The following is a 25,099-nucleotide window of genomic DNA, read 5'->3' on the forward strand; positions in this document are numbered from 1 at the left end:
CCACGCAGTTCCTGTTACTGCCAGAGAGGGAGCCGCTGAGTGTTTAGAGTAGATGTTTGTGCTCTGTGTGAGAAGCCCAGATTAAATCAGAGCTGTGACCCACCTGCTAGTGTCAGACCCCTGGGTCAGTCCCGCTGGGTCGGGACCATAAGACCCACCGACTGCCGCCGAAAAAGCACCTCCAGTGTCGGGTTCGCCGAGCGCCATCAGCGGTCAGAGGGGGGGTCGCGCCTTTCCAATTTCTGCCTGAAAAGGGATGTTCTGTTCCTCGCATGCCAGCACCAGTCACAGGCCCTTACTGTGAGAAACAGTGTATTACAGGTACATCTGATCCTCACTCCCACGTCGCTGTGTAATAACAGAGTTTTTATGAGCGCGTGGATGCCCTCGCTGGATCAGTTCCACGCTGCTGGCACCCGAGCACAAGCTCGCTCAGAGCGGGAATGTGGGGGAGGGGGGGGGGAGACACCGTCTGCTATAAAGCTGCACTTATTGAGCTGACCTCCGCTTCACCCCCGCTGTCATCCACCGCCGCAGTTTTTCCATTTCATCTGACAAGAAAAACAATGAATAAACACAGGCAGCGACTGCACACGGGCAAAGCATCCCCTAACCGAAGGGGATTCTTCAGGCCGGGCCTGCACAAGTTCCCCCCTGTGTCGTGTCCGCGTGGCTTGGGGGGGGGGAGTGTTCAGTTGAAAGGAGTGGGGTAAAAGAGAGGCCTGTGTTAAAGCCGGTGAAACCTGAATCGTGGGGGGGGGGGGTGCGGGTGCGTGCCGCGGTCTCCCCCGTCCCCCTTTCCCAGCTCTCCCCTCGGCTGAAGCAGAGATGTGGTTTCCCGCCGAGCCGGCCGGGCCCTGTCACCAAGCCTTCACACTTCACTTCAGCTCATTACCTGGCCCCGCCACGTTTTTCAGATTACCCCCCCCCGACCGGTGTACGAAGCATGGGCAGCCTAACACAGACGTGGCAGTGTGTGTGAGTGTGTGCGTCTGTGTGTGTGTGTGTGTCCACGCCTGCATAGCCAGGCTGGGTTAACTCCAAGACCCACCGCAGTTTCACCCCCCAACCTGTATTTCACCTCAGACTCTACTGATGGCTCAGCTGCCAGCACAGCCCTTCAGCCTCTATAGAGCTGCTCTACCAAACTGTCCCTCCTGCCTCTCCTCACACACACGTGCACACACTCACACACACGCACAAACACACGCACACACAAAATTGCTTGCTCTGTCCCACATCAATGTCAATCAGAATCCACGACTGAGCTGGTAAGTTACTGTTTTTACAGTTTTATACATTTTGTATTTAATTTCTTTCAGAGTGAATCAACAGTAACAATACCTGAGGTCCCAATTTGCTCTGCGTTACTGAAATATACCAATTGATTGTTTAGCCCATTTTTCTGTTCTGAATGTGGCTGTTGTGCAGGGAATTCATCTTTTAGCTAATCAATGCAGCACAATACTCACATAAATTTTCCCATTTCTGAAAATGCATAGAACCTTCCTTTCCATAGTGCAGGCATGTGCTATGTCCATGTAAACCTGCACGCCATAAAATGAAATACAAATCCTAAATATCTTGTTGTCGTAAATACATTCCTCCTTCCCAATACGCTGTGTGTTTTGCTGATTTTGCACACGGTTCTTTTGCAGCATAATTGCAGGAAGCGCCACTGGCTCTGCTTTGGCGGGTGGTGGCGTGTCTGGGCCGTGCGTGTTAGGTGTTCTGCGAGCGTGTTCAGCGCGGGGTAAGCGGAACAGGCCTGCCCCCTGTGGCTCTGTCAGACGGGCCGAGGGGGCTCGGCGTTTTGTGGAGGCGGAGGGCGGGGGCCGTCACTGCACTAATCTGGAGGGCAAACACTGGGGCCGGCTCGGCCCGTCCCACGCCAGACGCGCACACAAGGGGCCCTTGAAACGTCCCCCTCTCTGTCTGCCGGCGCGTAGACTCCCAGGAGTCAGCATTCATCCGGCCCCTCTCCTAGCAAACAGGCCCCCAGCCCTGCAGCCGGTATCTCACTGCAGCGTGGAGACGAGTATCCAACACCTGCATGCCCTTTCCCCAACATGACTGCGTGGGGTTGTGTGGATGCCCTGTACCTGCCAGGATACACACACACACACACACACACACACACACACACACGCACACAAACACACAGACACACACGTGATGCACACACGCACACAGGCTAGTCCCTCTTGTTTTAACTAGCTTAATCTCCCAAACTAAATAATTACTTTGCACCTGTGGAATTTCACAAATTCCAGATCTGTCCTTCCCCCTGTTTTAGGTCACCTTCCCCTTGTTCCTTCTAACAGAGGCTGTTACCTTTAGAGCAAACAGGCCTTCAGATAGCAGTGATAAGGGGCAGCCTATTAGACCTTTATCTCTCTGTGGTGGTGGTGGGGGGGGTGGCAATTGTTTTTTTTCTGACCTCCTGCATGCTTTTTTTTTTCTATAGAACTTTAGTAAAGCATATTCTAAATAAAAATATGACAACGATGGAGGGGTGTTTATAGAGAAAGGCGGAGGGGGAATTGAAGAGGGTTGGAGAAAAAGTTGCCGCACAAACGGGTAGAATGTGGTTAAGAGAGGGAGAGAGGGGTGTATGTGCCTTCTCTGTGCCCCTCTGGGGTGGGTGAGTAGATGGATGTGTGGAGAGACCCAGCTGCTGTCCTGAGGGTCTGTCCTCGCTGCTCTGTGCCACGTGAAGCTCAGGCTGCAGGCTGCAGCTGCGACTGCGCAGCGCGGACAGCGCGCCCAGCCCTCCCGCCAGCGCCACGTAAACGTCCTCTCACCCTCGCCCCCCCGCCGGCCTGCCCGCCCCCCGCCCGCCCGCTCTCCCCGCCCGCCCCTCCCGCCCCGCCCGCCCCTCTTGCCCCGCCCGGCCCGGCCCGGCCGGCTGTCGGGAGGCCCGTGGGCGCCCCGTCCGCACAGGAAGCCGGTCTCCCGGGCGTAATTGCGGAGCGCTGGTTGTGCTTGGCTCACGGGGCGGCCGGTGTGGCGAGCCGTGCCGCCCTCCGCTGGGCGCTGTGGGGGCCGCCGCCGCTGAGCCCTGCTTTTCTGCGCTATTTTTATTCGTGCTGCTCCCGCGCCGCGTTTCCCGCGGCGATGGCGACGGCTGTCCGGCTCTGCGGCGCGGCGCGGATTGTGCGCCGCGGCCCGGGCCAGAAGCCGCACGTCACGGCGAATCGGGCCGTTTGTCACCGAGCCGCGAGGCCGAGAGAGGGAACACAGAGAGAGAGAGAGAGGAGTGTAATTAGCCCTGGGCTAGCATGCAGCTGTCCTGCTACTGCTGTGTGTGTGTGTGTTTGTGTGTGTGTGTGTGTGTGTGTGTGTGCATGCGTGTGTGTTTCTGTGCGTACATGTGTCTGTGTCTGTGTGTGCATGTGCGTGTGCATGTGTGTGTGTGTGTGTTTCTGTGCGTGCATGTGTCTGCGTGTGTGGCATGGTGTGTGTTCATGCGTGTGTTTCTGTCGCTGTTCGATGGATGTTTGTTTTGTGCACAGTTGCTATGCATGTGTGTTGTGTCGTGCTTTGTGTGTTGTGCAGTTTTTTTGTTGTGATGTGTGGTTTCTGTTACTGTTCTGATTGCAGGGTTGTTGTATTCTGATGATACAGCGGAGAGAACTGGCATGTAAGAGTGATTTTATGCGCATGTGATACTGCCAGGATTTTTAAACATTGTTCATGCATGTTGAATGGGGAAATGTTATTTTGTCATCAGGAATGCATCAAATGACACTAATGTATTTGGTGTCGGCTTTTTCAGCCTTTCAGCTTTTTTCAACATAAGTATTATTATTGCATAACTTTCAAAAATTATTTACTTTTGGAAATTTGAACAAAAGGAAGTTTTCTTAACTTACTAGAAATGAAATAACAGGAAGCAGAAGTAACTGGTATTATGTAAATACCTCCCATTCATTGCTGATGTTAACTGCTGCAGTGGAAATCTGTGCTGAGCTGCTGAAGTCATGAGCTTTCGTTGCTGTAAAGACAGCCTTCAGACAGACAGGTGGGTGAATTCCAGAGCTCTTCGTGGAGACTGTGTGAACCAGCGGGCACTCATCCATTATGGCATCAGAGTTGATGGCTCATTTAGTTCAAGTCAAATTGCAACCTGCCAGTTTAATGGATGGTGTAAAAAAAATTGTCTAATTCTGCATTGAATTCTTATGAACAAAATTACTGGGCTAAGTTAGATAAATAAAAAATGGATATATGAGAAGAATTGGTCTCTGTGGTGCACAGAGCTGGCAGTTGAGGAGAATGTCAGTATTACTGCACTTCAGCAGGGCCAGTGCAGGTGGGGCACGAAAGCTGTCATTTTGCTGCACTGAGGTGTTGCCACTCCCAGTATCAACTCCTTCATCAAATGACTCAGAACAGCACAGGATAAAAAGGCTTTAAATGCACTTCCTGCTTTTCTGCATCGCTCCTTTCATATAAGTTTAGTGTTCTCACGGTCACACTTCATTGATGTAAATTGTTCATCCATATACAAAATAGGCATATGTGTAAATATTTACCACAAGAAGATGAGAGTTGTCAGGTGCCTGTACTAAAGTCATTGGCCATTTCTCTAGAGGAATCATTCTGTTCCACCCCCCCTCTCTCTCTCTGTCATAAAACCATTTGCACCCTCTGCCTGTTTCTCCTGCAGGAAGCGTTCAGAAGCATGAGGGAGAGGGAGGGGTAATGCAAGGCTCCTTCCCCCACGACACAGCCCACCTCTTTATTCTGTATCCCTCGTACTGCATGTTTTCCTGCTTTTCTCTGCCATTCATTCTCTCCCTCCCTCCCTCTCTCTGCCCTATTTAATTGAGGAGCAGAAGCGCTATAAATTTCAGCCTCTTCCTTGTCATCATCATTACAGGGCTGATTACCTGTCATTAGGGCTCATTATGGGCTATCTGCATGGCGGCATGGGCCAGCCCGCTGGCCCCCGCTGTCAGGGCACCTGTCAACACCCCGTCCCATCATCCCTCTCTCTCCCAGGAATGTCACCAGCAGCGCCCCCCCCCCCCCCCCCCCCCCCGCCCTCAGGGAGCCCCGTCATTCCAGCGTCGTTTTCAGAGTCAGGCCCAGAGCTCCGGTGTTTAAAGACGGGCCAGGCCCCACCCAGTGGCACCGCTGGCACAGACAGGGTCCTGTTTATTCGGCTGACCCCCACTCCCGTGCGCTGATGGGGGTGTACTTGCTGCTGGCCCATTACTGTTCAAACCTGTTCACTCTGTGGCCGCCGTCCTGTTCTTCTCAGTTTATCCTCCTCGTAGAGTTTGATTTCACAGCAGTGGTGGATGAAGACCTGTCTTTTCCTTAGTTTTGAAAGCCAACTTTCCACATGGATGTGATACTTGCTCTCCCCCCCGTCAACTGTCTGAAATGTTCGCCTTATACGCCGTGCCGTGAGTCTGGGCAGTTTTACTTACCACTGGAGTGGTCGCTAAGACACAGCCTTTTCCTTAGTGCAGCCAATGCTTATATGGACACCTGTGAATATCCTGCTCAGTCTGCTCAGTATAAGTACAGTCTAAGTTACATGGGGTGCCATTGGAAGTAAAAGGAAATGATCATGAGTATCAGGAAAAATGGCTTGTGTTAGAGTCCATCAGATCCACATAAAAGAGCCTCAGTCTGTCTCTCCTTGTGTGCACTTAGCAGTCCAGTCACTCTCTCCACTGTCCCAAAGAGGCTCACGCAGTCCCTATGAGAGGGTGCCTAATGAGAAAGGATCTATTAAAAAGAGTAAGCCTGAATTTGCATTTAAAGTGACCTCCAAACAGCAGTTTTGTTTGTTCCGGCCCTTTGCAAACACGTTTCAGACCTGACCGCTGTGAGGGGTTTCGGTGACTTCCGTTATTCTCACAGAAAGATTGTGTTTATGCCGTACACAGTGCCAAAAATAAAGCCGTGTGTGTGGGAAAAGAGCCTTCTCTAGGACATCCCTGGAACCAGTTCGTAATAAAGTAAATAAGCACAGGAGAGGCATTTCCTTGTTTTGGCTGTTTGAGTGTGCGCTATTGACGCTCGGTCAAATTAAGCGAAATCATGTCAGCAACCTGCCCCCCCCAATGACGCATGCTTGTTTACTTATATCTCCACTGTATGTTTTTGTCAACAAAAGTTTTGCAGTATTTCAGTGATGGAAGCTGACAGATAATCTTTTTTATTTTTTACATTTTTTGTCAAATTCTCTTTTTAAAAAGGCTTGATGTGGGTCGAGGTGCTCCTACACGTGGCAGAGATCTGGCAGTGTTGAGACTGCCCCAGGCCAGTGGTCAGATAATTTACGGGCGGGGTAAACAACACTGTCTGGTGGTTAAAGGTGTCTGCTCATTAAAAAAGTACCAAACAGTCCACGGCTGTAAAGGAAACCATGAAACAAGACCATTATCTTTCTTGAGTGGGTCAACTAATGTGGAGCGGTGCCAGTATTTACGACTGGGGGCGCTGAACAATACCGCAAAAGGTTCCCAGCTTCAGGGAGAGTGTGTGTGTGTGTGTGTGTGTGTGTGTGTGTTTTTAACACAAGAACTGTAAGCAGTCACATAACCGCTTAAGCAGTAACTCCTCTGTTCTGTGTTCATGTGGCTTTTTTTCTTCTCATTCCTTCTGGTGTGTTACTTTTTAATTTCACCATTCCAGTGGAAGATTGTGTGCCCCCTTGTTAATTTTGGGTAACATCAGGATTTGTTAATGTGTTTGATGTGTGAGTTGTATAAAGTGAAATAAGAATCTGTGTGTGTGTGTGTGTGTGACGTGTCTCTCTCTGTTCCCGTGGTGACGCAGGGCTGGGAGGAGAGCGTGGACGCTGCCGTCTCTCACCTGCTGAGGACGTGTCTGTCGCGCAGCTCCAAGGACCAGGCCCTGAGTCTGAGCACCGGCCAGCTGAGCATGCCCAAAGACACGGCCCGCCTGAAGAAGCACATCACCCTGCTGTGTGACAGGCTGGGCAAGGGCGGCCGCCTGTCGCTGTCCTCAGAGGCCCACGCCCCCACGCCCGTCATCATGCCAGGTGAGAGAGCTCCGCCCCTTTACGCTTCCATACACGCCCCCACGCCCGTCATCATGCCAGGTGAGAGAGCTCCGCCCCATACGCTTCCATACACGCCCCCACGCCCGTCATCATGCCAGGTGAGAGAGCTCCACCCCTTTACGCTTCCATACACGCGCCCACGCCCGTCATCATGCCAGGTGAGAGAGCTCCGCCCCTTTACGCTTCCATACACGCCCCCACGCCCGTCATCATGCCAGGTGAGAGAGCTCCGCCCCTTTACGCTTCCATACACGCCCCCACGCCCGTCATCATGCCAGGTGAGAGAGCTCCGCCCCTTTACGCTTCCATACACGCCCCCACGCCCGTCATCATGCCAGGTGAGAGAGCTCCGCCCTTTAGCTTCCATAACACGCCCCCACAGCCGTCATCATCCAGGTGAGGAAGCTCCGCCCTTCCTCCACCACGCCACAGCCCGTCATCATGCCAGGTAGAGGCTCCGCCCTATACGCTTATCACGCCCCGCCCTCATCATGCCAGGTGAAGCTCCGCCCTTTACGCTTCCTCCGCCCAGCCGTCATCATGCCAGGTGAAGAGCTCTCGCCTCACGCTTCATACACCCCAGCCCTCATCATCAGTGAGAGAGTCCTTTCGCTTCATACACCACGCCCGTATCAGCCAGGGAAGCTCGCCTTTGCGCTTCATCCACGCCCACGCGTCATCAGCCAGGTGAAGCTCCCCTATTCGCTTATAGCGCCCAACCCACATCCCTGGCTCTGCTGGCATTGAGCCTATACCACCTCGGTGCCAGCATTATGGATGCATATGAATTAAATCGCAGGAACTCACTTCAGAACCACTTTATCCTGAACAGCGACCACATTTTTAAAAAGGGACATTTAGATCTCTATCCAATGAACTGTTTACCCCAATAGACCTGTGTCTGTCTGTTCCACTCCGTCGCCCACGCCTTCCTCTGATAGGGGCTTCTCCAGGAAGCGGGAGGGATGAGTCACGGGTGCTGACCTCACGTTCGGCTTTTAATGTGCTCCACCCGCGGGGGCTTGTTTGTGTCTGCAAAGTGGTCGCTCGCCCCCCCGCCCCCCCCGGGACTGTCCCGGCCAGGCTAGGAGGACCTGCTGCTCTCTCCCAGGCAGGCAGGCAGTAGCTGGAGTCCCGGGGAGGGCTCACAGAGTCTGGCAGACTCAGGGATGCTCGGCCTGCCATCGGATATTCCGCAGGACTGCTTTTAATTAAAAAGCCCAGGACGGAATGCGGCAGGCGATCCCTGGCTGCGCATTCCCAGATTCACGCAGACTGGTTTATGGATGTCCTTATATATAAATAAGATTGGATTCCTCCCCCCCCCCCCACGCACGCATTTTTGACGCGTGCCCTCAGACGGCCCGTAATTAGAGTCTTCTCCGGCTGGTGCTGTAGGTTACTCCTCGCCGAAAGAATGCGGGATTAAAATGTTCCGCCTGTGAACGCAGCGGTCTGCCCGGAGGGCATGTTCCAGCCGCCGCCGCGCAACGTGCGGGCCGCGCGCCGAGGGGGCGGAGCCTCCGCCTCCGTGTGCCGGGCCCGCTCCGGCCCCGCCGCTCCGCAGCAGGTCACACGGGCCCCTGGACCCTGCTCGCCCACAGTGAACAGCGGCAGGTTAGCTGCTGAGCATTGACCTCAGGATAGAATACAACGCGCATCTAGAGGTGTACAAATAAAGTTTTGTGATACACACATACGCACCTGCTCAGTATCATCAAACTCTGCAAGCTTTGGATGCCTGAAACCGGCATTGTACGTGACTTACAGATTTGTATCGACTGTAATCGTGATTAGCATGTTAAAATTTGCTCGTAATCCAGGACTGATGCCTCCTGAATAGTATTATTTATTTTATTGGTTATTTAGGTTTAAAACGGTCATGGGTCAAAGCTGCTACAGTCTACCCCAGCTCAGCTCCCTCCCCCCGCTCCTTGTAAAAGCGTTTAAAGACCGGCGTTAAAAAAGATGTCTCCCATTGATGCCACTTTTACTGCCTGTTTGCTGTCAGCGAGCCGGTCGGCCTGCCCTGATTGGCTCTTGGGTCCCGGCAGCTGACCCCGAGAGCCGGCCGTCCGGACGGGTCGTTAACTCTGGACAATGGGGATGGGGCGCTCTGCCGCGGCCTGCTGACCCGCGCTCTGTCCGCCCCGCGCGTTTACCGCCCATTAAACGGGCCCGCTGCCCGAATTCTCCTCATTCCTGCCCTCCTCTCCTCACCTCTTAAAAACGTCCCTTTCTTTCCCCTTTGTGTCGGCCGCAAGCCCTTTAGGTGCTTGAGGGTTTTTTATTTGGGGGTGGGGGGGCGTGGGTGGAGGTAAGCAATAAAGCGGTACAATGGCAGCCGCCCCCCCTTCCCCACTTGACCTTTGACCCTGTCTGTCAGTCCCTATTCTTCTCGAGTCTCCAGCTGATTCAGTGGTTTGCTGTTGGCTGTAATGCCGTGAAGACGGAATTGCTGGTATGGAAAGTAAATGAATGCCTAAATTTGGGATGGGTATCGTTTAGATTTTGTCTATACTGATGCTAAAAACGATCCTTTTAAAATGGTGCAGTGCCTGAACCGTTATTTATTTTATTTTTTTTAATAAAGAGCAAACAAGACATTAAAGTCTTTTTTTAAATCAAAGCAATTTAACTGTTTCATTGTTTTATTTAATTGTTTATAATTACACTTATAATTAATATAATTTTGACCAAGTTTGACATTCGCTAGCTTGCTAACAGTACCTGCTGTCACTGACTGAGTCGACAGAGTGACTGTAAAGTTAGCTAGTGTGAAGGCATGTGGTGCCGAAATCTGTGAGATTCGGTCCGGTAGGTGTCAGTCATATGAGAACCAGTCCCATAGTGCTACTGGGTTCCCAGTAAATAATAGTAAATAGTTAATTATCGATTTGCTGAGTGGATTTAAAACTTCAGTGCCTTACTGTCTAAGACATCCAGTCCTGTAATAACATTGCATTCAGCCCTGCAGCATGTATATCATTGCAGCTTTAAAGTCTTCAAAGGAGTTTAGAGATGAATGGGTGTTGGTTTGCAGTGAGACTTTGTGTCTGAGCAGTGAAAGGTGTGTTATTACCAGCGGTCTGTCTAATGAATATGGATACAGTGCATTAGCGGTGTTTATTATTATTTTTATTTTGACATGTTTAGGAACGATCGTTTCCTGCTCAATCTGCCTTCTGTTAAGTGAAAGTATGTTGACAACAGCCTCGTTGTGGCACTCGTGATTAGGAATGCGCTGCGGTCCCCAAACAGCTGACCGCTTGTGTTCATCCCGCCCGGTCTTCCTCCAGGGACCAGGTCCTCACGGTCAGCTCTTCCTCCTCACCTTTGGTCCGTCGCCAAAGTACATAGCGGGCTCATACATAAGCAAAGTGCTGTCAGTCTTTATGTAAACATTAATTTGTTATAAGCCCCAAAGATGTTGCTTTTTCAATCAGTCGTCAACATAAAGTGTTTGCGTTTCCAGCAGCTCCGGAGGCAAACGTCCAACACGGTCTGCGCTGACCTCCAACAGGCCCCGCTTCGCAGCTGTGTGTGGGGTGTGTGGGGTGGGGGGGGGGGGTGTTTGTGTGTGTGTGTGTTTGTGTAGGGTGTGTGTGTGTAGGGTGTGTGTGTGTTGGGGGGATGGGTGTTTGTGTGTGTATGTGTGTGTTTGTGTGGGGTGTGTGTGTGGAGGGGGGAGTGCTTTCTGCTGGTTATGTTATCACCCTGCTCTTACCTCCAGTCCCTGAGTCTGGCTCTCCCCTGATATCCCAGAATCCCCCCCTGTCCTGTGGCCCCATTCTCTCACTTTCTCACCTAAGCCCACCACCATCTCACTGTCCTCTCCACGTCTCTCCCTCTCCCTCTCCCTCTCTCTCTCTCTCCACCTCCTCCCTTTCTGCAGCAGCTGGGCTCTGTAGATAGCGGATGATATCATTCTTTCCTCCTCCACCCGCCCCTTTCATGCCATCGGGATGGATGAAGTGCTCTGTACTTGGTCAGGTGACCAGGATGGGGCTGGGGGGGGGGGGTGTATTTATCCATCAAATCCATACCCTTTCTCTCTTACAGTGACCACACAACAGTTTTCTGCATTCATTAGCATGACATTATTGGCAGCCAATCAGAACGTGCCTGTCTGTCTGCCTCTGTGTTTTCTCAGCAGAGCTTACGGACCCTTTGTGTTTCTGCGTCCGGTCTCCATCTGCGCCTCCCTCCCCTCTCTCTTTCACTCCTTTTTTCTCTCTCTTCCTCTCTCCCTGTGTTGCGGTGTTATCTCTCTGATTTGTGGCTTCCTGAGCTCAGAGCTCCACAGGAGTGCTCTCTGCGCCTCTCCAGCCCAGTGCAACGCGGCCCTGGGGAGCGGAGGCGGAACTCACCTGACCTCCTCCCAGAGGCCGCGTCTGGCCTTGATGACATCACCCGATCCCGCTCGGCCGTCCTCCCCACTCGGCACAGCTGGCCGCGGCCCCCCGTTTTGGGAGCGTGCTCCATGCCCCCCCCCCCCGCCCCCCCAAGGTTTTTAGTCCATATTGGTACTCGTATCGGTCAGATTGTTCTGGGCAAGCGGCCCTGTCCCAGCACAGCTCCCTGCGTCACATGGGGCCCGCCGTCCCCTCAGCCAGCCACGGGGCCTCCCTGCGTCTCCTGGCTTTCAGCCTGTCTTCCAGGCACAGGTCTGACAGCTTGCAGTGGAAGTGGAAGTGACAGAGGTGCTTTTGACTGCACACGTCTGTGGCCCAGTTTCATTCGCTGTGAGAGAGAGCTGCCTAAGCGGTTCTGAGCAGCCCCCCGTCCCCTCCCAGCCCAGGCGTGTCCCACACGCCACGTACTTCAGCACCCCTCAGAGTGGAGCCGCTGCCTGCTGTTGTATTTTGGGTGTGGCAGGTGTGAGTGACCTCACCTCCCTAGACGGATGGCCACGCTCCACGCAAGTTTGCAGATTTATGATTTGTTAAAAAGGTGAATTAACGCCATGTCAGCAATTCTGGCAGCAGACTTTCGGACTGATTAATAAATCATCTTTCCTTTAGGATTTTTGTGTGATGTCTTATTTGGAGTGTTTACAGTGTCTGTGTGACATTTCTGTCATTTGAAGTGTGTTATTGGGTATTTTGCGCTGTAATCTGCAGGGCAGGATGTCTGTTTTTTGAACCGGAGGGTTTTGCCCTGCGGGACCAGACAAAATGCCTGCCACGCAGAGTCAGCATGTTTCCTGCGTGATTACATAAACGTTTACCCTGTTAATGGGGTAACGGGTAATGGGTTAACTATCGTGTAATGCAGGTAGATGCACTAACGCGCAGAGAGACAGTGGGTTGCAGTCTAGTGAGTCCCCTGAGAGCATTTGATGATATATCTGTGCCCCACTGCTACCCCTCCCCCCCCCCCCTTTGCACACCTCCACACACTCAGTTAGAAAGGAGCCTTTGGTTTTTCTTTTTTTTTTACTGGTTTCTCTGTTTTTTTTGTTTGTTTTAAGCAGAGGCAGATGGAATTCGGTAAATCTCCGGCTCTCCCTCGCTCCCCGCTCCGGCGTTTGGACGGGCCGTCTCTCTCTGCGGTGCAGCGCGCGGTGCTGTCTGTGACCGGCCCATGTGTTCGCCACATTTATCAGCCCCTTCTCTCCTCCCCGCGTCGTCCTCTGCTCTTGGCCCGCGCTGGCGCTTCCGCCGCGAGATTGATCGCCTTCCCGCCGCTTATCGTCCTCTCCGCAGCGCTGATTTATTCCCGCTCCTGCCGCTCGCCAACTTTTCAAAATATATAACGTTTAGGACAGCAGTTGAGTTTCATTCCGGTCAGTGAGGGCTTCCAGCCCCCATCAAGTGTTTTTGCATTACATAAACCTGCGCCTTATCCTCTGTCCAGTCTTTTCAGTGCTAAATAAAGCTTTGGATGTATTTGAGTAAAAGAGAACGCCACATTAAAATGGAATGATGAGGATATTTAGAAATGATCTGTGAAGACCCAGGTTTCATGGGTGATCGCTTGTGATGAATGCAAGTGTAGATAGGTGTTTGATTGAGATTACGTTTTGTTAGAGATGGCGGGTTGGTTTAGAAGACTTGGGCAGATAGGTGACTGATTGAGCAGGTCTGAAGAAAAAGATTGGTATTTGATTGAGATTTTAGGTCTTTTTCTGCTACCTGTGTAATAATGTGGACCCCACACTCACTGTGAACTTGTTTTAGCTCCTGTGGGGATTTGTGTAGTGGAGCAGAGCGCATGTTTCATGGCCTGGTCATTATCCTGATGGAGTCCACAGTCGCACTGAAAATCGCAACTACCGTGAAAATATGTGGCGTACAGTGCAATTAAACAGGGGTGAGGGGGTCGGTCTGTGTGTGGCTGCTCGGTCAAGGTGCTGGGGTTTGTGTGCGCGTGTATGTGCACCGTGGGGGGTGGCGGCGGCGAGTTAGCGGTTTTTAGGGGCTTCTGGGAGTCGGGACCGTCGAGCCCAGCAGCGTGTGTGTGCTTTGGGCCGGAGAAACAGCACCTGCGCCAGCCTGTGCCAGCCTGCGCCTAGCGTGCGCCTAGCGTTCGATAGCGCAGCAGAGCCTCTGGGAATAAACATCTGTGAGGCTCACCGCGCGCTGCTCGCCTCAGGCTTTGTTTTCTTAGCGGCGGGGAGAGAAAAGCGTTTCGGGAGTTTCATGCCCGGCCTCCGTCTCTCTCTTTGAAGATCTGCAGATAGCCCGGCTCCATGATCGGCCTGTTGGCCGCAGAGTAAAAATAACAGCTTTCAGTCACCGCAAATTCATTTTGCTTTCCTTTTGGCTTTTTTTATTATTTTTACCTTTGGAACCAGCTACCGTTGCGCCGATAAGATTCTTAAAGGAATGGAAGAAGTTAACCCCGGTCAGCCGGTGCCTAGCAGCAACAAATAAGGGAATGCTTTTGCCTGGAAAGGAATCGCACCAGTCGGGGCATGACTGGACGGGGCATGACTGTGTGCTCTGAAATCTGGAGTTGCGTTTGAGGTGGATCAGTACCACGGGGAGGCAGCTTCGTCGCTGACGATCTACAGATAGCGTTAATCATTGCTTATGTTCTCCAGACCCGCAGACCTTCGCAGGGCCTTTTAAAATCCTGCATTACACCTCACTCATCTCGGGAGCTTTATCTGCCGGCTGAGTTAATGAGACGTTTGGAAACAAATGCAGCGCATGAATTATTAAAGCGCACTCGGTCAGTAATGCGGGTGAGTCACCGTGAATACATGCCCTGTTAAGGGTTGCACGGCTCAGCTGGGGAAGCGGGGCGGGGCCACTGCCCTGTACGAAATGGCCCACGCCGCTGGTGAGCCCCCCTTGCTCCCCCCTCTCTCCCTCCCCCTCCCCCTCCCCCGTCCTGTTGCTGTTGTCTTACCTTTCATTTCCACTGGAATCCGCTGACGGCAGCGCTCTGGCGAGAGAGCTTACCGCCGGGGCTGATAAGGAGAGGTTGGGGTTACGGACCACAGTCGCTGCTGAGACAGCACAGGAGGCCGAGCGCCGAGCCGCCAAACCATGGGGAACAGATCGCTTGGTCGTGTCTGAGCGTAGGTTACAAAGTGAACGCTGTCCCTGAGAGTCGAGGTGTGATACATGAAATGTGAATGTCACGTCTGCTGCACCCTATCCCTGGTTTGATGGCACAGTTCTTGCTATAGAAATGAGCTCTGTGCCCCTCCCCTACATGCCAGTGTTCGCCTTGTCCCGCGGAAAGCCAGGGGAAGCTGGAACCACAGATCCCGGCAGTTTGCGCATTTTTTGTGCTCCGGGGCTTCCAGGAATGAGGTAAACATGTTTAGGTTGGGTAATGTGTTTGTTTTACTGGGCAGGACGCCCGGGAGACCAGGCCTCACCTCCGCGTCCGCAGCGCAATCTCAGCGTTCCCTCGCTCCGCGCCGAGCATTCCTGCGCCCTCCGCATTCAGCGTCCCCGACGCGCGTTAAAAAAAGAAAAGAGGGGGTTTTAATTGGGCTTATCTGTCGTCTTTTCGGCCAATCAAAGCACTTCGGCCTCTAAATACCGCTCTCCCGAAAACAAAACGTGCTCGCTGGTGTTTGGTTGGGCATGAAGTAATGTACGCATGTATACGGTCTTTGGACCACAAATATTTTCCTTTCAGAAAGCGGCCCCATATAGATATCTTAACTCTGTCTGCTCCGGTCTCGATGTGTTTTTTGAAGAGAGAGGACTATCTCCTGACGCAGTTTTTTTTCCGGAGGAGCAGTTTTACAGATGTTTGGTCGGGCTCCAGCTGCGTGTGGTTTGGGCCGTTCCAGTCGGGGGGAGAGCTGGGGGGGAGGGGGGGAGCAGTAAAGCACTTGTCTCTGCAGACGGGCGTCGCTGGAGGGAGGGGGCGAGCGAGGGAGCGGGATTTATCCTCAGCGCTGACGTTCCCGGCCGAGCGGACCGAGTCCCGCCATTCCGAGCGGTTTTATGTTCTCCACTCCCCTTCTCAGAAAACACATTTTTCTCCGCGGAGTCACGGTGTGATTTCAGCCACTGTCTCCTGCTCCGCGCTCGCACGGCATGCTGGGATACGCGCGAAAATGCGGGGCTGTCGGGTTCAGAGCGATCCCCTTACCGCTCTCCCATTTTGTCATTTTTAAAATGTGGAACTCATAAAGAATTTTTTAAAAAAGCAATTTCCATTTTTTAAAAGTAGATTTTGGACTGAAAAACGAGAGCTGGTGGTTTTCTTTGGGAGTCGTCTTTGTAGTGAATAGGTTTTTTCCTCTTGCCCCTCTCCCCTCCTTGAAAGGGATCAGGTGTCTGTTTGATTCCCTCTCAGACCGCGACACCGAAATGGCAGGCTTCAGCCGCTTCCTGCGCTGTGATTGGCCCTGTTGGCCCAGGGCGCGAGAGGGTCATGGGAGGTGTGCTGGGTTACTGCAGCGCAGGAGAAGCTCAGAGCATCTGCTGCGTTACTGCAGAATGGGAGAGGCTGAAAGTGTGGTGCTGGGTTTTTGCCGTGAGGGAGAAGCTCAGAGCGTGTGTGGTGGGTTTTGGCCGTGAGGGAGAAGCTCAGAGCGTGTGTGGTGGGTTTTGGCCGTGAGGGAGAAGCTCAGAGCGTGTGTGGTGGGTTTTTGCCGTGAGGGAGAAGCTCAGAGCGTGTGTGGTGGGTTTTTGCCGTGAGGGAGAAGCTCAGAGCGTGTGTGGTGGGTTTTTGCCGTGAGGGAGAAGCTCAGAGCGTGTGTGGTGGGTTTTTGCCGTGAGGGAGAAGCTCAGAGCGTGTGTGGTGGGTTTTTGCCGTGAGGAGGAGAAGCTCAGAGCGTGTGTGGTGGGTTTTTGCCGTGAGGGAGAAGCTCAGAGCGTGTGTGGTGGGTTTTTGCCGTGAGGAGGAGAAGCTCAGAGCGTGTGTGGTGGGTTTTTGCCGTGAGGGAGAAGCTCAGAGCGTGTGTGGTGGGTTTTTGCCGTGAGGAGGAGAAGCTCAGAGCGTGTGTGGTGGGTTTTTTGCCGTGAGGGAGAAGCTCAGAGCGTGTGTGGTGGGTTTTTGCCGTGAGGGAGAAGCTCAGAGCGTGTGTGGTGGGTTTTTGCCGTGAGGAGGAGAAGCTCAGAGCGTGTGTGGTGGGTTTTTGCCGTGAGGGAGAAGCTCAGAGCGTGTGTGGTGGGTTTTTGCCGTGAGGGAGAAGCTCAGAGCGTGTGTGGTGGGTTTTTGCCGTGAGGAGGAGAAGCTCAGAGCGTGTGTGGTGGGTTTTTGCCGTGAGGGAGAAGCTCAGAGCGTGTGTGGTGGGTTTTGCCGTGAGGGAGAAGCTCAGAGCGTGTGTGGTGGGTTTTTGCCGTGAGGGAGAAGCTCAGAGCGTGTGTGGTGGGTTTTTGCCGTGAGGAGGAGAAGCTCAGAGCGTGTGTGGTGGGTTTTTGCCGTGAGGGAGAAGCTCAGAGCGTGTGTGGTGGGTTTTTGCCGTGAGGAGGAGAAGCTCAGAGCGTGTGTGGTGGGTTTTTGCCGTGAGGGAGAAGCTCAGAGCGTGTGTGGTGGGTTTTTGCCGTGAGGGAGAAGCTCAGAGCGTGTGTGGTGGGTTTTTGCCGTGAGGGAGAAGCTCAGAGCGTGTGTGGTGGGTTTTTGCCGTGAGGGAGAAGCTCAGAGCGTGTGTGGTGGGTTTTTGCCGTGAGGAGGAGAAGCTCAGAGCGTGTGTGGTGGGTTTTTGCCGTGAGGGAGAAGCTCAGAGCGTGTGTGGTGGGTTTTTGCCGTGAGGAGGAGAAGCTCAGAGCGTGTGTGGTGGGTTTTTGCCGTGAGGGAGAAGCTCAGAGCGTGTGTGGTGGGTTTTTGCCGTGAGGGAGAAGCTCAGAGCGTGTGTGGTGGGTTTTTGCCGTGAGGAGGAGAAGCTCAGAGCGTGTGTGGTGGGTTTTTGCCGTGAGGAGGAGAAGCTCAGAGCGTGTGTGGTGGGTTTTTGCAGTGAGGGAGAAGCTCAGAGCGTGTGTGTGGGTTTTTGCAGTGAGGAGAAGCTCAGAGCGTGTGTGGTGGGTTTTTGCAGTGAGGGAGAAGCTCAGAGCGTGTGTGGTGGGTTTTTGCAGTGAGGGAGAAGCTCAGAGCGTGTGTGGTGGGTTTTTGCAGTGAGGGAGAAGCTCAGAGCGTGTGTGGTGGGTTTTTGCAGTGAGGGAGAAGCTCAGAGCGTGTGTGGTGGGTTTTTGCCGTGAGGGAGAAGCTCAGAGCGTGTGTGGTGGGTTTTTGCCGTGAGGGAGAAGCTCAGAGCGTGTGTGGTGGGTTTTTGCCGTGAGGAGGAGAAGCTCAGAGCGTGTGTGGTGGGTTTTTGCCGTGAGGGAGAAGCTCAGAGCGTGTGTGGTGGGTTTTTGCCGTGAGGGAGAAGCTCAGAGCGTGTGTGGTGGGTTTTTGCCGTGAGGAGGAGAAGCTCAGAGCGTGTGTGGTGGGTTTTTGCCGTGAGGGAGAAGCTCAGAGCGTGTGTGGTGGGTTTTTGCCGTGAGGAGGAGAAGCTCAGAGCGTGTGTGGTGGGTTTTTGCCGTGAGGAGGAGAAGCTCAGAGCGTGTGTGGTGGGTTTTTGCCGTGAGGGAGAAGCTCAGAGCATGTGTGCTGGGTTACTGCCGTGGAGGAGAAGCTCAGAGCGTGTGTGCTGGGTTACTGCAGTGGAGGAGAAGCTCAGAGCGTGTGTGGTGGGTTTTTGCCGTGAGGGAGAAGCTCAGAGCGTGTGTGGTGGGTTTTTGCCGTGAGGGAGAAGCTCAGAGCGTGTGTGGTGGGTGTCAGGCCCATAGCACAGCCAAATGCATCTCGTAGCCCTGACTCTTGCAGACCAAACTGCATTTGGTCACAACGAATACAGGGACTGCAACAGGCAGATGCACCGTTTGTCCCTGTAGTGTCTTTCAAACTGGAAGATGTTTCACCGCAGTTTCTCCTGCATGATGTTGATGTATGTCCACTCCCCCAACCCCCCCAACCCCGTACCCAACCCCAGCCTCAACCCCAACCCAACCCGAAATCATGGGACCGTGAAACGACACGCTAAAGAAAACACCGGGTGTAATTAAAACCACCACTCCTGTTTAAAAGGCGACACAAGAAAAATCTGTTACATTTTTGCTAAAGTAAACAGTGGGACATCAGAAGCAGTTGGTCTTTGCTAACAGAACAGATTGGTTTTATTGGAAGGATAAATATTATGTGGGGATTATGTTAATCCGTGTGGAGGAAAGTCAGGCCCCTGCCCTGTGTGTGTGTGTGTGTGTGTGTTAGATGAGAGCAGTATGTAAAAGAAACAGTCCGTGGGGGTTCTAACCAGGAAGAAGGTGACAGTGGGCCCCCTTTTCAGTCCGTGCCCCAGGAGTGGGCTGAGGGTGGAGTCGGCTGGGGGTGGGGTGGGCTGGGAGTGGGGTAGTGGGCTGAGGGTGGAGTCGGCTGGGGGTGGGCTGGGGCTGGAAGTGGGGTAGTGGGCTGATGGTGTAGGCGGCTGGGGTGGGGTGGGATGGGAGTGGGTTTGTGGGTTGAGGGTGGAGTCGTCTGGGGGTGGTAGTGGGGTAGTGGGCTGAGGGTGCAGTAGCCTGAGGGTGGAGTGGGTTAGTGGGCTGGGGTGGAGTGGGCTGGGCTGGTAGTGGGGTATTGGGCTGAGGGTGCAGTGGCCTGAGGGTGGAGTGGGTTAGTGGGCTGGGGGAGTGGGCTGGGTTGGTAGTGAGGTAGTGGGCTGAGGGTGTAGGCGGCTGGGGGTGGGGTGGGATGGGAGTGGGTTTGTGGGTTGAGGGTGGAGTCAGCTGGGGGTGGTAGTGGGTAGTGGGCTGAGGTGCAGTGCCTGAGGGTGGAGTGGGTTAGTGGGCTGGTGGGTGGGCTGGGCTGGTAGTGGGGTAGTGGGCTGAGGGTGCAGTGGCCTGAGGGTGGAGTGGGTTAGTGGGCTGGGCTGGGCTGGTAGTGGGGTATTAAACTGAGGGTGGAGTGGACTGGGGATGGTGTGGGCTGGGAGTGGGTTAGTGGGCTGAGGGTGGAGTGGGCTGGGGATGGTGTGGGTGGAGTGGGTTAGTGGGCTGGGGTGGGGTGGGCTGGGATGGTGGGTGCTGATAGTCGGTATGGGCTGAGGAGTCCCCCGTGAGGGGGAGTCAGAGGTAGTGCAGCTGGGTGAGCGGGCTGGGTCAATCCCAGCAAACAGAAAGCCCGGCGACAGATGCCTACGAAATATCTGGTGGGGAATGAGTGACCTCACTGTGTGCGCTTCAGAGGCAGCTTTCCTGAGAGAGAGTGGGGTGACAAAGATCCCAGTCCCATAATCTCGCAGCTCAGACCAACACACAGTCACATTTCTGTCAGGACCAGTGCTCTGTATGCAGACCAAAAACCACAGCTTTTCATGCAGACCACCCTTTAATTTATTTTTTTCAAGCTTCTGTTTGGACGCAGGTATACATATACAGTATGTGCCTCCACTGAGTAAAGGCAAGTTGTAAAGAAACATTTCTGAAGGTTTCCTGCAGCAGTTTTGGAAATAATGTCATCTCATTCAGACAGAAAGGTATCTAGATATCTGTATGCATGTATGTTTTTTGGTTATGTTGAGATGTCTCTGACAGGGTTAACCTGAGAAGCTCTCCTTTTCACATCTGAGGGTCCACACGTTCAGATGCTGGTTTTCCCCTTCCATTGGCCCGCTTTGGCCCACGTTACAGGAGTGTCCTGGAAACCGCACGTTGCAGTGCCTGAAACAATGAACACAGCACCTTATTGTCAGTGCAGTTCTGCTCCAGACTCGCGCGGCCTAAGGGATTGTGGGTTCATAGGTGCATTTGGACTAAACAGCCTGTTCAAACGGTTAATTTCAGGTGATTTGATGTAATTTGGCTAAATGTGGTATTTTCAGTGAAGCGTACCAGACCTGCTGCAGGATTACAGAAAGCAGACCCATTCAGATCCAGTGCTGGCTGCCCTTGTTGAGAGAACTACTCTGGTCCTATTAACTGGTAATGTAATGTTAATGTCAATCTGTTATACCACGTTCATCTGGATCCGGTTTGGTAGGGTGGGCCAGTCTGTCCAGCCTGTGTTTTCAGCAGGTTGTGAGTTCTGTGCTTTCCGCAGGTTATAAGCTCTGTTCTTACAGCAGGTCATGAGGTCAGTGCTCAAAAGGTTATGAGCTCTGTACTTACAGCAGGTTGTGAGCACAATGCCCAGCAGGTTGTAAGTTCTGTGCTCAGCAGGTTATGAGCTGTGATCTTTCAGCAGGTTATGAGCTCTGTGTCCAGAAGGTTATGAGCTCTATGGCCAGTTGATTGTGAGCTGTGCGCTCAGTCTGTGTTCTTTGCTCTCTCAGGGAGCTGTGAACCCATTGCTGAGCTGGACCAGGAAGAGCCCGCCGCGGAGCAGGAGGCCGTGGCCAAGTTTGTCAAGAAGAGGCAGCCATCCAAGAAGGTCAAGACCAAAACCGGTAAGAAGCGGGAGAAGCAGGTGATGCCTCCTCTCCCACAATGCGTCTGAGAGAGTCATGGAGTTCCAGTCGGGCCAACAGCCCAATGAGATGCTTAGGTTTTTAATAAAAGGCTCAATGTGAGTGGCAGAGGAAATGAGGGAGGGAGTGGTTAAGAGCTGCTCAGAACACGCTGTTTATGTTCTCCTGTAGTGGGAGGCGGCTTTATTGGCCCCGATGGCCGCCTCCCCTGCCACCTTTCACATCCCCCTCTGCATTGTGGGAGCTGCTCCGTCAGCCAAAAGAAATGAAGAAATGGTAGAAAGAGCCAATATTGCGATCCATTATGCATGCATTTCGCCAGTACGTCACAAGGAAGGGGTGGGGGGGGGGCATGCCATTGCACATGCCCATGGACTAAAGCAACTGAGTGTAAAACTGAGCCTTTGGAGCGAGACAGAAGGGCATAACCAAGGGGAGGTGCTCAAAGCTACAGAATATTCTGTGTTTCCATACAATGGCCTCACACACACACTCACTAACACACACATACGCACACTTAGCCCAGAACCGATTTTTTCCTAGACCTCTGCCAATTCCACCTTTTCTCTCATTTCCCAGTCCCACGCCCAGCCCAGCCCATCGCGGCTCCGCACACGGTAGTCACTCTCTGACTGAGTGCCAGGGGCTGGATGGCTCAGCTTTCCCCGGCTGCAGGTCTCCCACAGGAGGGCTTTTATTAGCGCGGGCACTGCGCTCGCTCTGGCCCTGATGGATGGTGCCCGTTTAAAAGCGGGCCCGTGCGGTCCGGCGGAGCATGTTCCCGACCCCCGGACCCCCCAGACCCCCCCAACCACCACATCCCCGGCTCTTTTAATGCCGCGGGTTTTCCCATGCAGCTCCCATTTCATGCCGTAACTTTAATATCGCTCTGTGTCAGATAAGTCATTATTTGTGCTGTAAAACAGAGCCTGCCCCGGCCAGCCCTCGTGAGTGCCTAGCCGCCCCACCTTGCGTGCGTGTTCTCTGGGGGGATGACACATAAGCTAGGTGGACCACCGCTCTCCATTGACCCAGCAGCCATTCAGCTTTCGCCTTGTCAACACTGCAGCCAATTAGCCGTCTCCCAATCAGCACAGCACCTGACTCTGACAAGCCATCCTCCAGCCAGCGATAGCCAATCAGAATAATGAGCTTGCCAGACTCTAGCCCTAATGTGATCACGGCTTTGTCTGTGTGTGTATGTAGGTGTGTGTGTATACATATACATATATATATGTGGTTCACATTCTTTGCTCAGTGGATTAAAGGTCTGGTTTGTTGTCTTACCTACCTAAACTGAAGGATACCCACTGTGGTCACTTCAGCTCCTCTCTTAGGTCTGTGGCCCTCTGACTGAGCACAGTAACTCCTCTCTATTCCTTGACTGCTCTTGCCGCCTTCACGTACTTTTTAGAGTGCCCTGTGAAACTTCCCTGTCCTGCATGTGCCTTGCTCCTTGGTTGAGCCACTGTACCTTCCTGTCTGCCACTGTGGTGCACTTTAGCTTCTCTCTTTTGGGTGTATGAGCACTGTACTCCCCTTGGTGTATGGCATGACTTTCCTCCCTGGCCACTGTGTGTGCACTGTAGCTTCTCTCTTTTGGGTGTGTGAGCACTGTAGCTTCTCTCTTGGGTGTATGAGCACTGTACCTTTTCCCTTGGGTCCCTAGCCACTGTGTGTGCACTGTAGCTTCTCTCTTTTGGGTGTGTGAGCACTGTAGCTTCTCTCTTGGGTCTGTGCACTGAAACTTTTCTCTTGGGTGTGTGGCCTGTGTGTGAGCACTGTAGTTTCTCTCTGGTGTGGCCTTGTGAAGCACTGTACTTCTTTGGTGGTGGCCTTTCTGTGCTCGAGTGCCTGTGTGAGCACTGTAGTTTCTCTCTTGGGTGTGTGGCCTGTGTGTAAGCACTGTAACTTCTCTCTTGGGTGTGTGGCCTCTGTGTGAGCGCGCTCTGTTCTGTGCTACAGGGACATCTGGTTCTACTCTGGGCCTTCCCTTGCCTCTCTCCTGATTGGATCTAATAGCTGGTGAATTGCAATTTTTCCGGTCATTATCAAACAGAGATTTCGGTGGAGCACTTTAGATTATTTTTTTAATCAAATAAATTAAATGCCGCGCTTGAACGTTTCAGCGGGCTATGAAAAAGGGTGAGCGGGGAGCTGGTGGAGCCTGTTTTTATTTTCCCTTTTCTCTCTCTCTTTTTTGTGTCATCATCTTTATTCCTTCACCAAACATGCCGATTCTAGTGAGAAAAGATTTGTGTAGTTTTAACAGGATAAATAACTTTGCCGGGCTCCAGGGCTTTCTATAACAAATTGAAGGCATGAAATCGAGGTCCTTTTTTATTTCCAGACGTCCATTGAATTGCTGATGGCTTCATTTCAGTGCTAAAACAAGTATGAATTCTTGGTTGTAGCTGCCGCTAATGAGTTGTGTGCACTGCTGTGTTAGCCACCTCCCGCTCCTCTTTTTCCTGTTTATTTCTGTGGAATTCAGCCGGAGACGAGTAGCTTTTTAGCAACCGTTGCCATTATCAAATTGTCACATTGAACATTGTCCAATTCGCTGTGATGTTTTTTGTTTTATATGTGTGTGTCTGGTCTGCGTCTGTATGTCTGTACATCTGTAATTGTGTTTGTGTGAGCATGTGCACGTCTGTGTGTGTATCTGCTCTTCGTCTGTGTATCTGCAAGTGTGTGTGTGTGTGTGTGCGTGTATGTTTGTGTGAGCACGTGCACGTCTGTGTGTGTCTACTCTGCGTCTGTGTATCTGTAAGTGTGTGTGTGTGTGTGAGCACGTGCACATCTGTGTGTGTGTCTACTCTGCGTCTGTGTATCTGTAAGTGTGTGTGTGTGTGTGTGTGTATGTTTGTGTGAGCACGTACACGTCTGTGTGTGTGTCTACTCTGCGTCTGTGTATCTGTAAGTGTGTGTGTGTGTGTGAGCACGTACACGTCTGTGTGTGTGTCTACTCTGCGTCTGTGTATCTGTAAGTGTGTGTGTGTGTGTGTGTGTGTGTGTGTGTGTGTGCGTGTGTGCGTGCGTGTGTGTGTCTACTCTGCGTCTGTGTATCTGTAAGTGTGTGTGTGTGTGTGTGTGTGTGTGTGTGAGCACGTGCACATCTGTGTGTGTGTCTACTCTGCGTCTGTGTATCTGTAAGTGTGTGTGTGTGGCGTTATTTTGTGTGAGCACGTGCACGTCTGTGTGTGTGTTTACTCTGCGTCTGTGTATCTGTAAGTGTGTGTGTGTGTGTGTGTGTGTGTGTGTGTGTGTCCATGAGTACGTGCTCTTAAACAGATGTCTCTGGCCTGTTGGTGATAGGGCAGTGATAGGAGACTGTAGCAGACAGTCCTATCGGCCCAATCTCCCTGATTATAGTATTGTCTCTGCTAATGTTAAGAATCAGAACACAAACTGTTTCTGCTAACAAAAAAGGGTAGAATTGGCAGCCATGGTCCGGGTGTGGTGATCCAAAGACTTTGCTTTAAAAAGGAATATCTAAGATGAGTTTAAAGCTCCTTATTTCAAAATCCATGTTTCTGTTCCGTCCTTGTGCAGTGTTCCTCCATCCATGGTCTCGAGTTAATCTCGTCACATTCCCCCATTATTTGTGTTAATATAATATGGTTCATAATATGGTTTTGCTAGATTGTTTCAAAAGGTTTCTTTAATAAAAATATATATCAAAGTTTTTTGCTTAAATAACTAATATTGAATTGTTTCTTCATGATCAGGAGATATCAGGAAGCATGATTTCAAAAGTAAGGGAATATACACACATACTTCATAGCAGTGCATTTCTTATTGATTATATCATATATATATATATATATATACATATGTCTTATATCACTACATTAGCCAACCTTATGTGTGTCCTTTCTAGATGATGCAAATCTCTGTCCCCAGAAATGGTGCCTTTTAGGGTGAGCTCTTTCTTTAGAACAGAACTGTTACGTTGAGAAAGTGAGTAGATCTAAAAGCAAAGGCTATTTAAATCAAGTGTAGATCTGGAGGAAAGTAGGAAGTGGCCTAGTCAGTCAATAACAAGCACATCAGACCCAGTGAGAACATTTTTGCTCTCGAGATTTGGCGGTGGTCCTAAAACTACTCAACTTCCCTCCCCCCTTAAACTGTTCTGTTCTTTTTGACCTGGTGCGAATGGCGGAACGTTCTGGCGTTGGCTTGCTGTGCAC

The 25,099-nt window shown here is 52.2% G+C and overlaps 1 protein-coding gene across 4 annotated transcripts in view; it reads left to right on the forward strand.

The window, feature by feature from the left end:
* Positions 1-25,099, forward strand: part of bbs9 (Bardet-Biedl syndrome 9) — a 177,104-nt gene that overhangs the window by 90,937 nt on the left and 61,068 nt on the right. For 3 of the 4 annotated variants that reach the window (XM_064343356.1, XM_064343375.1, XM_064343365.1), the window contains 2 exons: positions 6,802-7,027; positions 20,772-20,885. In XM_064343356.1, coding sequence (XP_064199426.1) covers positions 6,802-7,027; positions 20,772-20,885 — 340 coding nt within the window. Of the gene's footprint in view, positions 1-6,801; positions 7,028-20,771; positions 20,886-21,485; positions 22,276-25,099 lie in introns of those variants that run through there. The other variant, XM_064343381.1, reaches the window with a different exon arrangement.

The sequence above is a fragment of the Anguilla rostrata genome, chromosome 1 (assembly GCF_018555375.3).
Source record: "Anguilla rostrata isolate EN2019 chromosome 1, ASM1855537v3, whole genome shotgun sequence".
Taxonomy (NCBI): Eukaryota; Metazoa; Chordata; class Actinopteri; order Anguilliformes; family Anguillidae; genus Anguilla; species Anguilla rostrata.